The 17081-nt window shown below is 42.4% G+C and overlaps 1 protein-coding gene across 1 annotated transcript in view; it reads right to left on the bottom strand.

Annotated features, from left to right (window-relative positions):
• The window catches only part of ADAM12 (ADAM metallopeptidase domain 12), a 189428-nt gene that overhangs the window by 156702 nt on the left and 15645 nt on the right, over nucleotides 1-17081 (bottom strand). The window contains exon 2 of the mRNA XM_063339585.1: nucleotides 15502-15635. Coding sequence (XP_063195655.1) covers nucleotides 15502-15635 — 134 coding nt within the window. The remainder of the gene's footprint in view (nucleotides 1-15501; nucleotides 15636-17081) is intronic.

Genomic DNA, 17081 nt, shown 5'->3' with positions numbered 1-17081 from the left:
AACTAATTACTCCCTCGTACTTTCCCGCAGCCTTTTACATACTGGACGATTTATCATGTCCCTGCCCAGCCTCTTCCTCTCTAGACTGACAGTCCCAGTTCTTTGGTCCTCACCGTGGGCCATGGTTTCAGACCTCCAGCCATCCCCTGCACTCCTTCCTGTCTTCTCCCCAGGTGACCCCTGTCTCATTTATTTTAACGGCTGTCCTCCTTCCTGGTAATTATTCAACGAGGATCTAATATGAAACATGTACAGTCTCCAGGGCTGCAATCTCCTGTGAGATTCAGTGCCTCGGATCCACAGCCTCCCACCTACACTCATGAGTACTCCATGGATTATTAACCACTAAATTATTAATGAACAGGTTTGGACCCCACTGTTGTTCTTGAGCCATTCCACACTCCTTGTTTCTGTTTTTTGGGGTTTTTGTTTGTTTGGTTGGTTTTTTTTCTCCAGAAAGCAAGAAGCCCAATGTTTCACTGAGGTATGCACCTAAACTACTGAGTTACCACTGCTTTACAGCCCTTAAAAAAAAAAAAAAAGTTTTAATGCTGCACCGTGTTGCATATTTAAATGAAAGTACGAAATTCAACAACTAGATGATCTTTAAGGTCCCTTCCAACCCGAACCACTCTATGATTCTGTAATGTGAGTGTATGAACCTGCCTGTTAAAACACGACATATCACACCAGACTTCTGGTTTTTGTCCTCCCGAGTCACACAAGTTAGCAGAATGCGAAGAGGAAGGCTTCTGGAAAGGTTCATTAGTGTCTCTATAAATAGCAAGTGTTTGCCTGATACAGGTACCACTATGCTGTATCGCAAAGTGCCAGCAAATACAGTATGTTTAGAGCAGGGCTTTGAAGCACAAGAGCAAGCCAGAGCCTCCTGGCAGGTTTAAAAGCATATATAGTCTTTTTGGAAGTTTTCATCCAAGCTCATCAACATATAAATGGAGAAGGGCTCTGCAGGGGTTCCCCCTACTGAGCTGATTTCCTGAGAGGAGGAGGGAAAAGAGCCTTATCACAAAGCTGAAATGAGAAGCCTTTCCCATCAGAAAACTGAAGACGTTTCAGAGAGGAACTCAGACGGACAATTCATCGAGGTGCACAAGAAAATAACATTTGAGGACTGAGTAAATTGGTTACATTTAGACAAAGAATTAGGAAGAGCGAAGATGCCACGTGTGTCCTCGTCCCCAGAGGGACTCGAGCAACCGACTCTGAACTGCCTGAGCTGGGGGATGCCGCATTATTCCCTCAGACAACAGTTACTTGCTTTTACATAGAGACGCTCTTTTTAAAGAAACCTAAATTTCATGAAACATTTGATAAAGAAGATATAGCAACTGCCCCTCCAAACAACTCAAACAAATTTTAGTCCGCAAATCGGAATTCACAGACAAGAATACCTTGCACATACAAACTTTACCTTAGGCTGAATACGTGGGACAAGTTACTTCCTTTCCACGTACCCAGGCTGTGACGGTGACATTGCATCAACAGACAAGATACAGCTCCCTAAAATCGAAGAAGCGAATTTGCACATTCCGAGAGATGCAGGGGAATGATTTTTGTGGGATAGGTAAAGACAGCAATAAATTGCCACATGACTTTATTTTACGCTGAATAAATTTCTCACTAGCTCACGGTAGACTGCCAGGCGCCAGACAGTTCTTGAGGAACTTTTGAAACTGCTACTGCTATGACAAGAAAATATACGCATATAATATAAAAATATAGAATGCGAAAACATAAATTGGTATGGTGGCTGCTGAAAAAACAAAGCCTATCGCGGTATTTCCAAATCACTTGGCTTGTTTGTGATGGCTAATGTAAGAATTCACATTCAGCTTAAGTAATATACCTCGGCGAGACAGAGCTTTGTGTTTTACCGGTGATATATCGATTTGACTTTCCCTGAGAAAGATAAAGATTTTGCTGGAAAAAACAAACCAGCATTGCTTTTGAAGACTTCAAGCAGAGACTGGGCTCTTTGTCTAAATTGTTTAGTAATGAAGGCTGTGAAGAATTTCTTGATGTTTCTGTGCAAAAAAAACAAAAAACAAAAAAACAAAAAAAAACAAAAACAAACAAAAAAACCCACAAAAAACCTCAATCTCCCTTTGTTACCTGCCCAAAATTATTAGAGTTGTAGGAAACATTGTTCAGCTCGAATACACCATAACGGGGGAGCCCCACAAGACACTTACTTCAAATACATCAACTAAAATATCTGTAGCTGCTGATCCTGTTGCAATTTTTAAGTTCTTTCATGATGACACACATAATATCCACACTTTCAATGGCTGAATGCTGCTTTTATTTCTTTTACATTATGCTATTTTTTTTCCCCCCACTGCCTAGTCCTAAAATTAGAACAACTCTGTCTCCATATATGAAGTCCATGACATTGGCAAGCGTGTTACAAGGACACACTGATAAGCTCCCTGCTTCTAAATGTAATTCCTTCCCAAGAACGTGTCCTAGCAAAGCAGAAACATTGACAGGAATTTCGCTCAATGGTATATAACTTTCCTCTCAACTACTTGATTTTATGATTTGATTTCAACACACAGTCTTGCTGTAACCTTACTCAACCATCTTCCCCCTCGCACGCTGTTGCAAAACTTTTCAAACCATGATTTAAAAGCTGAATCCTGAGACAAGGTTGGAAAGAGAGTATCTGTATGTATGTCTAGATATAGACAGCAATATAGATATTGTTATATCTACGATATCGATCTAAATACAGATACACCTACCAGGAAATTCAGCAATGCCGTGCGAAGGCCTCAGGAATCTCTTTTAAAGAAATGCTTCAAATCTAGCTGTCATTCCCTCCATCCCAAACACACAGATTGGGAGAAATTGCTAAATACTAATGCTGCGAAGGCGGAAATTAGAGTTGATTTCAATTCCGCACATAGGAATTTCTTTTTAAATTAGTTAATAGAAGATGTATGGAAGTGTGTTAAACCTAATAAATTCAATCTTAAAAATAAATTGATGCTTGATGATTAAACTGCATATGTGAGAGCAGTAAAAATGTGCGCGCGGAAGAAAAATACATAATACACTAAAATATTATTTCTCAAAACGTTCCTTAAAAATCAAGTGTTTTCATGTCAATGTTAATCTTCCTCAAAGACAGGTGATTGTGCTAAACTTGGACTGATTCACATGGCTCATCATACACTATAAAAATCTCAATTATTGTTCTTCGTGGTACTTACAAGCTGGTCTTAAATGGCCTCCAAGATTGTAACAGTGAAAATCCTTGTACGCAGCATCGCAAACACTCCTCCTCCTTGATTCTTCGAGTACTAAAATCGTGAAAATATTTGGTCCCTTGTTCTGACAACACACGCGTGATTTATCCACACGTGCAAGACATCCCCCTTTCCCCCAGAACAGCAAACCCTTGCTCCCTAAAAGTTGTGCGAATACAAATAACACTTTTAATCTGAAAAAGGCCATTACCAAAATCAAATTGGTGTCCCATGGCTTGGATTAAACTTTATTCCCATTTTATAGATGGAAAAGGGCAAGAGAACAAAAGGGGAGATGTCTGACTGTACAAAGCAAACAATTTAGGTCTCGATCTTAAAAAAAAAAAACAAAAAAAAAAAACAACAAACCAACTGTTCCTATCCATATCTTAAATTTGCCCTCTTGCAGTCTTCCCAGGCTCTTGATGCTTGGTCTCCACAGAGTAGCATTTTCCTTTCCTCTTCCCCTCCTATGGGGATCCTGGGAAACAACCGCTTTGGTCGGCGGGCTCCCACAGATCCCCGTTTAAACTAGTCCAGCCCTATTCCCTTTTTTCCTTTATGATCAACATACCGCGGCAGTAAGGAATTCTGCACTAAACTTGCAACGAAAAAAAAGGAGAGCAATATTTTGAAATATCTTTTTGTTGCAATTGAAGCCTTTTACAAGCAGAAATGCCAAAGTAATAAATAGAAACACAATAAAGTATGAAATACAGGACTTTAGGTTTAATTACGGGCATTTAAATTGATTTTCATTTTTCTCTGCAGGGTGTACTTTTGGGGTTTGGTTTGTTTTTGTTACATATGCCGCTCACTTTTTCACAGTGATTTACATGCCTCGGTGTATCTCAGTAGCTACTTCACTAACAAACATGACATCTCTTGGCAATAAAAGGTTAAAATTCACTTTGCCCTCTGACTATAACAGAAATACCTTTGCAAGCTAATGACTGTAACAGGCTGGTCTGTTCCCGAATAAACATTCTAGGGATTTCCTGAGGTGTTTTTTTGTTTTGTCTTTTCTCTCCCCACTCCCCCCCCTCGCCCCCATCTTTTTAATTGAGGGAAAAGAATTTGGAGGGCACGGCCAGCTGAGATGCTATTTCAGTCAAAAAAATGTGTATATGTTGTCTTTCTATATACTTTTTTAAACTGAAAAAATACATTTACACAGCTTCTGGATATTCATTTTATAGAAAAAAAATAAAAATCTTTAAAGCTCATCCAACTCATCTCCTCCTGCCAGCTTTCCTTGCCAACTCTTTCTTAGTAATGCCAGTAAATGCCAAAAAAAGTCTGGTTTAAACAATGTTTCTGTCTGTTGGAACCAAGAGAAAGGCAGTTTCTGTTGGAGATACTCGATTTGGGGATCCCAGTTTTTCTTCTGCTGCTGAAAACGCACCCTGCCAATGTCAGCGTGGGCAGAAGGGAGTGTGCAATGTTAAAACCGTAATATGCTCGAAGTTGCTTTGAGGACAAAATTACACAGTTTCTCTTACTGGCTTTTCCCGCAACGAATTCATTTCCAGAAACTCCCCTCTCCTTTGAAAAAGGCAGATTCAGTATCTGCCAAGGAAACGGTCCTTTTTGGGACAGGGATACTATGGCTGTTTAGATTAACACATCTAAGAGCTTTTGTCTCATCGTCACTTGCCAGGAGCTGAAGCAGATCTCCTTCAGCAGCGTTTCTTTTTCAGTACAAGATGTACTTAATGTGAAAACATCTAGGGAAAGATGATGGAATGGGTGAAACTAAAGTAAATAATGTCATCTCAGAGACACCAGTGTAGGATTTCATCCAAGACTGCTGCCCGAAGAAGCCTGCCATCTCCAACACTCACACAAATGAAGTGTGCCGGAAAACAGCATCCACCAGCGTGCAAAAGGAGGCATCTCAATGAAGATCTGATCCTCCCCTAGCTAGGCAGCAGCTTTGACTAACAACGTTTGCTCCTGTGCCTGTTTAAGTGGCCTCAGGTAACAAATACAATCCTCCTGAATATTAAAATTATCTGTAGGCTTCACTTCAAGCACACAGTGTAAAATGCTGCCACCTCAGGAGGAGGCAAATCACTCCGGACAGTGACGACTGGCAGGTTCACCCCAAAAAGGCCATTTTTGTGCAGGACAGCTGAAGCGCTCCTCAAAGGACGCAGTCAGTGGAGACAGAAGGAGCAAACAAGGAGATGAACCCTGCCAAGAAACCGCCCAGTAGCTCCTGGTGGAGGGAGATGGCCAGAAGAGGAAGGGGGAACAAGTTCATTCAGAAGCAAAATAAAGTTAATCCTAAGGCAGGAGACAGAGTAAGGGCAAAGGAATGAGGGCAGGACCTAGGAGCACTTCATTTCCTGACAGTGATTCAAACTTCAGAGGAAGCAACATAGCATCCTGGGACTTGGGGCAGAGGATGAAAAGGCAGTGACAAAGCCAGAGCTGGAGATCTAAATGGAGCTTAATGCATTCTAGAGGTGTTGGCTGATGAGAAGCTCAACGTGAGCCAACAATGTGCACTCGCAGACCAGAACCCCCCCCCCACAGCCCGGGCTGCATCCCCAGCAGCGTGGCCAGCAGGGCAAGGGGGGGGATTCTGCCCCTCTGCTGTGCTCTCCTAAGACTCCACTGGAGTACCGCGTCCAGCTCTGGACATGGACCTGTTGGAGTGGGTCTAGAAGAGGCCGTGAAGGTTATCATAGGGCTGGAGCCCCTCTGCTGTGAGGACAGGCTGAGAGAGCTGGGGGGGTTCAGCCTGGAGAAGAGAAGGCTCCGGGGAGACCTTCCAGCCCCTTCCAGTCCCTAAAGGGGCTCCAGGAAAGCTGGGGAGGGACTCCGGATCAGGGAGGGGAGCCATAGGACAAAGGGGAATGGTTTTAAGCTGAAAGAGGGGAGATTGAGATGAGATCTGAGGCAGAAATTGTTTGCTGTGAGGGGGGTGAGCCCCTGGCCCAGGTTGCCCAGAGAAGCTGTGGCTGCCCCATCCCTGGAGGGGTTCAAGGCCAGGTTGGACGGGGCTTGGAGCAACCTGGGCTGGTGGGAGGTGTCCCTGCCCAGGGCAGGGGGTTGGAACTAGATGGTCTTTAAGGTCCCTTCCAACCCAAACCATTCTGTGATTCTGGTTTGCTGAGGAGCAACGAGAAGCAACAAGAAATCTCCTTGGATTCAATGCCCCATTAAAGGCACCATGTGTGTCTAAATGCTGTATCAGGGTGAGCAAACACATACCTCAGTACAACCAGTTTCACTAGCGGATTTATCCTTACACTGACTAGAAACATCCCAAACACATCCTTGCAGGACAGGGTTGAGATCAAGTCCAGTAAAACGCCTGCAGCTCTGGCAGCATCCCCACCGCACACACGCATCTCACAAATGGAAATGCATCCCACAAATCATCACCGAATGCATTTCATCTCCAGTCTCACTAAGCTTCATCACTCCACTGTGTCTGCAATGCTGCAAATTCCGATCGTTTTGTTAAATTAAGCTTCGAACGCTCAATTATACTTTAAAACTGTGTCCTTGAGGAAAGACAGTGCACAAAAGGGACACATAATTTCCTCAAGATAGAAATTGAACACAAACTTTCTGCTACAATATCATAACAATACAGATCATTTTTACCTCATCTACACCAGCTTTCAAAAACAATTGGCGGATTTTTTGGCAGTCATTTTATTTCTAGAAAAATAGCAACGCTTTGAAATCCTTTTGTTGTCAAGATATTACTACTGCATTTAAAAAAATTAAAAAAAAAGCTTATTATCAATCCTAATTATTTTTTCTTATCAAGCTTTAAACTGTATATGACCTCTATGATTTCTCATTATAGTTCTGAGAAATGAGAAACACTCCTATAGAAGAGGTTAATCAACTGGGGTTTGAGTAAATCATATTGAAGTAGAATTATAATTCAACAACAAAGGCGTCAGGCTTGTTAACAATAGGACTCAGTGGATCGACCGGCTAAATTTACCTCTTCGTCCCTAAAATATACACTGAGTACAATTCAGTTTACTATGGCTTCCTGAGATAAGGGTCTTGATCACAGCAGGTGTCAGCAGCTCTTAGTTTCCACGGTCTTTCCCTGCTCAGAGGACTTAAGTCCTTGGAAAGGCCCCAAGTTCTTCTGCCGTCACCTGCGAGCCCTCGAACGACTCCTTGTAGGAGCTGAACACCAAGAGCTCATGGTGGGAGAGAGCCTGCGGCAGGACTTGCCTTGGGTTCAGTTTGACTCAAGGCAATCACAACAAGAATTAAGAACAAGGGAGATTCTCCTTTTGCCTGTAAAAAGCTGATCACGTGTTCAAAGCTGGAAAGCAAAGTATTACTTTAATCCAACACTGAAATTCATACCTTAAGCTCTCAAGATCTGTTGCAAGAGACACGAAATAGCCAAGTATAAGCTAAATTAATTCAATATGAAAATGCCTCAGTACAAGCACTTTACAAACCCAGCATAATGCCACATAATTGCAAGAACTTAGTTTAAGATTTTAATACCACGTTACAGGGTTGTGAGCATTAACTGCATCATTAAGATCAAAATATTTCTTTTCCATTTTATTATGGAAAGTATGATCTGTTTGTTTGGATGATGTTTGGGTTTTGGGTGGGTTTTTTTTTTTTTTTTTTTTTTTTTTTTTTAATACCAGTCTGAAAACCTGTGTCAAAGAACATCGCTTCAGCCCCATCACCTTACAGAGGAACATATGAATGGATTCCTCAAGCTCAAATCTGAGACACTACCTCATAGCGGGTGGGTTCACAGGCAGCAAACGCAACAAAACCCTTCCGCCGAGTCCCATCGTCTACAATTGCTGGCAGAGGGAGGCCGGGTGGTACGGGGAGGCAGAGCTCGCCCAAGACTTATATCACTGGCGATCTTTATTGGCCAAGTATGACAAAATTCCTCCCAGCAGCTCAGCGTGATACGAGCTCAGGAAAGCGACTTTCACCCTCTTGGGGGCTCCGAGATGCTAAGGGGAGGGGGAGGGTGTTTGTGTGTGTCTGGTGGATGGTTAATGTAAAACTCTACATTTTCTGTTTATTGAAACAGCAATCCCTCTCAATAATATCTGCTATTTATATTGTGCATAAACTATCGCACAAAACTTTACAAACTTAACACACTGTATCACTTAAGCTAAGAACGAAACGGACCATTTTCTGGGATGAATCCCAATTGCTTAACACTTCCCAGTATGCCCAAGCGTTTCAGGCAGGAAATGAATACTAGTATATCTAGTTGAAACTAGGGCACTGATTCAGTGCAGACAGAGAAAAGAATTTCCCCTACTCAATCACCAACACAAAGTTTTTATTGGTGGTCCCAGCTCCAGGAATTTCTCAAGCCTGTAGCTGCCATGTAAGATCCAGCAAGTCCCTAGAAACTTTTTAGAAACGTCGGCATGAGTATCCTGGTTCATAAATGCAATTATCAGATTGACCCATTGGCTAAAGACAGGTACGGGGCTGGCTGAGAAGGGAACACGTTTTCCTCCGTGAGGACCTCCTCTCGCGGGAGATAAGGTGAGAGGGATGGCTTTAAGCTGCTTCTGGTCACCCAACGAAGCAATCCAGCCCTACTAGCATAGTCACAGAAATTCAACCGAGTACCAGAGGAGGCGACACACTCCCTTTCCTAATAGCTTCCGTGCAAAAATTATGCTATTTCTGAATTAAACAAATGCAGAAGAGTTATTAAATAATAGAGCATATTCGAACTAATTAGCCCTCGCAGTGGCCCTACAAGGCAGGGGTATAGGTATCATAAAAAGCAAAAGAAATAACAGATTGTTTACTGGGCTATTAAATTAATGACTACCAGGTTCCTAATTAAAGGCTCAAGGAGCAGATCTCCCAGAGAATTTTATCGAGGATTAGTGCAGTTTCTCACACCGCTGAGGCTGCCTGTGCCAAGCTACATTCCCAGCTGATGACACAGCCTTAGCAGCATGCACGGCTCTGCCTCTTATATTTGATACTCATGAGTCATAAAAATATGGAGAGCACTATAAATTCTGTTTATGCCTCTCTCTCTCTTAAGATATGTAAAACAGCTATGTAAAAGAGCTATGAAAGCTGTCCTCTCAGCCTTCAAAGACTTGTTTAAGCAGCACCGTATGATTCCCCTTAATACAATTGTCTGGAAGTCTAAACTTTGGTAATTATTTCAAATGAAAAAGAACAGCAGGAGGCTCTGTTGAAGGGAATATAAACAATTATCACTTGCACGAAGGCTATGCCAGTTATGAAATAAACTTGAATGGGTTTGCTCTCGAAAACATTGAGCACTAAATTAATTATCTGACCTAGCAGGCCTCTTAGCTGTACTCCATGCTTCAAACCCTATATTAGAGTCACGCGAGAACACTGAGAGGTGCAGCAAAGAGGGGAAACATGAACCACCACCGAGATCTTGTCAAATTGGGGTCTTTCTAATGGGTGCACCAATAACTTCATAACAATACTGAAGCTGGTGTGCACACCATAACTCCAGATGATAGACCGGGCTATGACAGACAGTGCCTGTTCTGCCAGTTTGCAAGAGAAATGCGGTGATGCAAGAGTATAAAGATAGGAAGGGTAAGGCTCATCCCTGCTTGGCAGCTTCGAATACGGTCTTGAATCTCCAGCATCACTCCTCCGACTTTTTAACAAATTTAAAGTTATTTCTTGTTCCTTCCAACGATATTTTGTTTCGGTGGCAAAAATCCCTGTTTCAGTAGGTGTTGAATTAGGGCCTTCCGGTGAAGGCATGAAAAAAATGCAAAAAAAAAAAAGGTGAAAAGAATCAGTGTAACATCCGATACATTTCATAAATCTGGAGAACCATAAAGATAACTATCAACAGTCAGAGCACACGATACTTTTACAGATAGTGCAGAGTTTCACATTGAAATTTAAATAGTGTCCAGAGTGACATACGGATAATCAAGACTCTGATGTTTGTTTATGAACGCAACCCAGAAGACCATACTTCACGAATGAGGCAGGCAGCAATGCAAAAGCTACTTCTTTGCAAGCTCAGTGAGACGCAGTGCATGCTGAGCAGTAAAAAATGGTAATCTCCCGCCACTTTACATGCAGAATCTTTTGAGCTGTGACAAGCATACACTTAAAAAACCAGAAGAAATATGGTCTAAGCATATATTTATAGCTGGCCTTCATCTTTATCTTTGCATTTCATTGCTAGAGTTTATATTCAAAGTACAACATAACACCAAGAAAGAAGACCAAAAAAAAAAAAAAAAAAAGTGTTGCTACAAGAAAAGGAATTCTGTCTTCTCATCTTTCTTTTCTCCTTTTCTGAAAACACTTCTTTAAGATTTTGCTTTGCAAACCTGATTTATACCAGCCCAGCCAGTGGAGGGAAACTGATTCACACTAACTCAGAATCTGGCCTTGAAAGCTTAAACCTGGTGATGTGGTTTTAGTGTTCTGTGACTCCACGCCCCCCTTCCCAAGGGGAAATGAATTTCTGATTTATTTGGATTTAAGAGTCGTTGGTGTTATAGTCATAGCTGTTCTTCATCAGGGAACCCTCTGCAGGTCTTCCCATCCTCTCTGCCCACCATGGGCATCTTTCTTTTCCTTTGCTTGTCTCTAACTCCAACAGGAACAGATCCAAATCTCCTGGTGCGTGGAAAACCATTCAGCATCCACCACCGAACAAGAGGTCTCGCTCTCTGCAAGGTGAGGGAGAGGTTGCTTTTCCAATACACTTTTTTATATATTGAGGTCAGTGGCAGTACTTTAAAAGAGTCAGGGGGACTGGAACACCTCTCTGATGAAGAAAGGCTGAGGGACTTGGGTCTCTTCAGCCTGGAAAAAAGACGACTGAGAGGGGATCTTATCAACGCTTATAAATACTGAAAGGGGGGGTGTCAGGAGGATGGGGCCAGGCTCTTTTCAGTGGTGCCCAGTAACAGGAGAAGAGGTAATGGGCACAAACTTGAGCATGGGAAGTTCCACCTAAACATGAGGAGGAACTTCTTTGCTGTGAGGGTGGCAGAGCCCTGGCACAGGCTGCCCAGAGAGGTGGTGGAGTCTCCGTCTCTGGAGACATTCCAAACCCGCCTGGACGCGTTCCTGTGCCACCTGCTCTGGGTGACCCTGCTCTGGCAGGGGGTTGGACTAGATGATCTCCAGAGGTCCTTTCCCACCCCGTGATTCTGTGATTCTATGATCAGAATTATAAAAGTACGTCCATGAGCATCAAAAGATGCAAGGCATCCCGCAGTAAGGAGAGTTGCGCCTAACTTGCTCATATGTTTTTAGAAACCGCAGAGGATTAAATCTTTTAAAGCAGTTGATCAGCCTCATGATTATATTTGAGTCCTTGCAGGTGCCAGCAATGACATTATAGATCCTGCACAGCCAAGACTAGAGAAAAGCCCCAGACCTGAGTGACAGATGCCACCACCTGAGGACTCTGTGTCTACTTGCATAATTGATCATATCATATATGCACAAAACGCTTTCAATTTCCCAGAAATTTAATGCATTTTAAGATTTGGACCAAACCCTGCATCCAAAGCCAACTTCATTAATGAGTGTGTCACTCCGGGAGAATGAATGTCAGCCCAGGGCAATGCCACACCGGGATCCCCCCCCGCGTTACAGCTATTTCATGCCTGCCCCGTCTGGTCTCTGGCAGGGAATGTATCCCCACAGTTACGACCTTTTAAGCATAGAAATGGAGCCAAGAAACCCTTAATGCCCATGTGAAATGCTTCCTACCTAGCGCTTGTGTCTCCAAGAGAAGGCCCGTGCTTCAGGCTCGGGTCTAACACAACCAGTGTTACCTGACCTACAGCTCCTGTGGCGCAAGGATCTGGCGCACATTAACCAGTGTGTGTCCCTAACAGGGTGTGAGGATAAAAGCCGAAGCCAAACAGATGGTCTTCTAAAAATCTTCCCTAAAGTGTTCTGTGTACTAAAACATCGCTTACCCTACGCTCATCGAACTTGGCTTGATTTGCACGTCTCAAGCCAAGTTTGAAGAAAAATATTCAGCTTGGAAACATGCGGGGAAAAGTGTCTTTTTCCTGCACTTGAATAATATAAAAATGAAACAATTTTGCTCAAACCTTAGAAAAAGTGAAGAAAAATAGAACCCAACCCTCTTGGGTTTAAACCAAGCATTGGGGAAGGGGGGAAAAAAAAAAAAATTGACTCAGAATGCAAATTGATGAACACATGAAAAAGAGAAGTGGAAGGAGAACTGGAGCTATAATGTATAATGACCTATCAACACGTTCTATAATGCACACAAAATTTCAGCGAAGACGGAAATCACATCTGCACCGAATATGGGCAGCTATTGTTTGAAAGCACAGAGCAACGTTGCACAACACTTCGGGGTCCCGATTTCCCTGTCACACGCCCACAAATGCAGTTACTCATCAGTGTAGTCCTGACTAGCAACAACTGGATCCTCGAAATAGTAGCCACTAATTTTAGCAGCGTGTTCAGGATTAGCAACGGAATATTATATCCGCTTCATAAAAGAATGTAACTGGGCACCATTCAAAAACTCCAACTGAATATGATCTAAATTTTCTGAATTCAACAAAAGATGTCAGGAGAAAGGTTAGGAACCACTAACTAGACGAGCAGCATCATACGGTTGCAAAAACATAAACATATTTCCATCCTAACTTCTCTTAAGTGTACAAATTTAGTTTTAAAATGTTCGTCTTTTTAAACAAGGAAGAAGTAACAGCATTTCTGAAATAATACTACCACAATGAGATCCTGGCCTTGGTCTCTTACGGCTTGGATTTGGGGTGGGGAGGGCAGGGAGAAAAATCGATCCGCCCAGTAAAGGGTAGGTTCTCTCCAGAAACAAAAGGCTATATTTATACTTAGGGAAACCCAAATTCTTTATATATCATTTGATTACACGATTTTAAGATTGGATTTTTCCTACCATTAATTTGAACGGTCATTCTTAGGAAGCACCTAAATCATTAGGTGTCCTTGAAGGACTACACCTTAACTGTATTAAAGTAAAGCCAGGTTCTAGCTAAGTAACTTTTATTATTTTTTTCTTCTCAGTAAATGTAATTCTGCTGCTGCTGAGCAGGTCTGTGTGACTAGTTTCAGCTTTTTTGCCTCTGCGCTGCACAGCGTACCGCAGAGATGGCCCTCAACGAGAAAGTCATTGGCTCAATAATAACTCCTGACAGATTCCGAATGAGATATTCCAACAGATATTGCAGTGACTCCTGGGGTAAATAAAAGGACAGTTTTATCTTCAAGATGGGAAAGAAAGAGTACGCTGCACTAAATGACTAGCGTGGTTTCCCAGGGACTAATTGTTAAGCGGGAGTATTTACGATCAAAGGATTGGAGAATGGGGCTATCATTGCGAGGCAATTATCTATACACAAATAACTTTAATACTTTGGCATTTTTATAACCACTACATTATTTATTTTACTATATATTCTATTGCAATACCATTCCCCTGGTTACGAGTACACGCTACTTCGCAATTTTTTTTTACTTCATATAAAATTAAAATAAAACGGAGGAACACTTTGAAATGAGTTGAAGAACAATAGGTCCTATTTAACCATCAAATACAACAGTATTTAACTTTTGTGCTTTTGATCAATATTTATGTGACAAGCTATTCATTACTCTTCTCCTCTACCAGTGTAATGCTGCTGTTCTTCCCACAGCCTGATCTGCACTTTTGTGTATTTAATTTATAACAGTTTCCATGGAAAAGAAGTATTCAAAGAAAAGAAGTGCTGATGCAGCACGTGGATCTTTCTACCAGACCACAAATCTTTTCTAATGTTCATCTTAAACTGAAAGCAATTCTGGGAAACAAATTAATGATATAAATCACATTATCATTACTCACATAAAGATACTCTTGTAACTCTTTCAGAAAGCTACAGTGAGTAGCTAAAAGAACTCGATATGGAGAATGCCTGCTTCTAATTAAATGATCTAAAAATAGAGTTGCACATACGTCTAGGACCAAGCCATCTGTGTTATCTCTCTAAGATAAGCCATTATCCACCCACAACGATATCCCTTTCATCACTGCGGATATCCAAAACTAGGACCGGCCCTTCTTTCCCATTTAGGAAGGGAAAGAGAAAAAGGAAGCAAAATTTTAAGCCGGGCAAAGATTTTTTTTTTTGAAAGTCACATCCCTTGTTTTGAAATCTCTTTTCCCACCTACTCCTGTCAATTAGCAGCTGCTGATCCAAAACCATGTCCCGCAAACGGTGGCAGTAGTCAAGTAGCATTTCTCCATGAAACCCTTTCCCAATGCAACAAAGCAAGCTCTTTCTAATGGGCTGCCCTGGCTGTTTGCATTGTTTGCGTGTGAAGTTTTTTCCTTGGATTTTTTTTTTTTTTTTTTTAAACTATTAGAAAAATTTAACTTTTTTTCCCCTCATTCTGACAATAAAAAGAACACTAAAAAAAAAAAAAAAAAAAAGTAAGCTGGATCAAAACCGGACCTGAGTTTAAAAGGTTGGGTAAAATATTCCCATGACATTTTTGGTGATAATAAACAACAACCTGCCTTCATGCTCCAAGCAAGAGACAGAAAACAGCCCTTTTCTCCTAAAACCAGCTACCCATATTATCAGCCAACGTCTGAGGGGAAAAAAAGGAAGGAAGCTTATCAGGGCCTGTCAAGAGGGGGAAACGACCCCTGCTCAGTCACAGCCAGTGGCAGGTTATCCCCTTGTTAGGCAAAGGGAGAGCGGAGCGTGAAGGGAGACATCCCCGACTCCCCCGCGGAGCATCCCAGACGGGCTCCGGGTAACGCCCCCGGCTGCAGTCAGGGAAGCAACATTATTTACGCTTTTCCTTAAAGTTCTGGCTGTCGGACTGTATTTAACCAAACGTGTGTGTTGGCTTTGCCCCTCCTTCAGTTTTGGGGCTGTTTCGCCCTTGCGTGATACAATCTCAAGCAACGTATGTTAACTTCTCCAAAAATACTATTTCGCTTTAAGCGTCCCTTTCTGCCATCAGAAACGAGAATGCAACTATACAGTAAAAAATGTATTCATTCCAACCAAAGACCTTACCCATTTTCTTAAACTAGGTGACAACTTTAGACAGCAGACTCTCTACAAAAATATAAAATATACTCTTATAACTGATATGATGAAGTAAGCGCGTTTACTTTCCCCTAAATCCTTCCAGTTGGTATACACCTTAGCATAAAATAACAAGCAAAATGAAGACTAACCTTTGAATAAATGCCATTTACTGGTCTCCACTGTTCTCCATTCAAAAGGAAGGGAATTGTTATCTCATAGTCTTTTGACTGGTCCTTTGGCATCTGCTGTCTCGAGGACTCCAGTTTGCTGCCCACATTCTCGCCTAGGGACAGGGAGAAGCACTGCAGGTTAGTGGGGAACAGCATCTGACAACACGAACCTTGTTATTTAAGGGACCCGGCAGCATGTTTCGAAAGGAAGTAATTCGGGAAAAGAACTAAACATTAAAACACCGTGGGGTCATAACGTCAGTGTCAAAAGCCCCCACAAATTTCTCAGAGAGCTGGGGTTGCGGGAGAGAAGCTTGGAGGTGATTTCCACCGTCGATGAGGTGGTGCGTTTCTGCACCAGCAGAAAACAAAGACCGCACAGAAGAGTAGAGATACCAGGGTACAAAGATAAGGAGTTGGGATGCAAGACTTAAAAAAAAAAAAAAATTCAGAAAGGTATCGGCACCAACTATTTAAAGTGTTACACTAATTATCGTACTGGAGTTTGATTTTTTTTTTCCCCCCCATCGAAGATGACAGCAGGGGGAATGCAGTAGGTGCCTGTCTTTTCAGTGTCACCGTTACGAGGGGAAGCGAGCTGCAGGGATTTAGAAGAGAGATTTTATCACGACTATTTTTCCGCAATTAAGGTAAAAGATTAGCCTTGATCATTCCACTCCCCAGTCCCGCTTCTCCCCATCCCTCGTCCCAGATACAGCCGCGCTGGATCAGATCCAAAGCAGCGGTGGTAGGAGGGGGGACAGTGCCCTGGGGGTGTCACAGGAGCCCTCCCCAAGGTGAACAAACCCTGCACGACACAGGCTCCCTAAGCGCAGACAGTGACCCCAGATTTTCCCTTATCTCCCTCCCATTTCTGCTTTGCGGGTCAGAGTCACAGCACAGACGCAGCAGCCTGGTCCGGGGCTGCTGAAAGCTCCAGGTTTATCGTACACGGCAGATTGACCAGGTTTAATCCTCGCTATTTTATTATCCCCCAAACGTTTCTTAATGAGCCATCTTAGTCGGCTAAACATGGAAACGTGCGGTTGTACTCCATTTTAACAAGCCCGAACTGTGTACAACAAAAGACGGAATATTTACGTAGCAGCCTCAGCATTTCTATACAAACACGCAAGGAGTCACGAAATACTGAGAACCCCGTAACATCAAGGATGCACATTCCCATTAGTGGGGAAAAAAAAGACTGGAAGAGAATATAAACTCCCAGTAAAATAATGTCCTACTCCTACACAGTCAGACGACTTCAATTCATACTACAACGTCAAAAAGCTATTTGCATGCAACATTTATCAAGTGTTTTTCCTCTCACTAACCATACTAATGGTATCGTGCCTGTCAAAGCAGAGTCCTAAAAAGCAGTATCCTACTTCAAGAGCTGGAAATGGTGGTGAGAATAAATCTTGAAGTGAAGATAGGGACGGCTTCCAAAATGCTGTCGGGGTTTGCCACACTTTTGACCTAGCATCACACCGAGCCTTCCGCTGCACTTGGACCCCATGAGGATGAGACCTGAGTCTTCACAGGTGCTCTGGAAACAC

The sequence above is a fragment of the Chroicocephalus ridibundus genome, chromosome 6, assembly GCF_963924245.1.
Source record: "Chroicocephalus ridibundus chromosome 6, bChrRid1.1, whole genome shotgun sequence".
NCBI lineage: Eukaryota > Metazoa > Chordata > Aves > Charadriiformes > Laridae > Chroicocephalus > Chroicocephalus ridibundus.
This window is presented reverse-complemented; position numbering and strand designations above follow the sequence as displayed.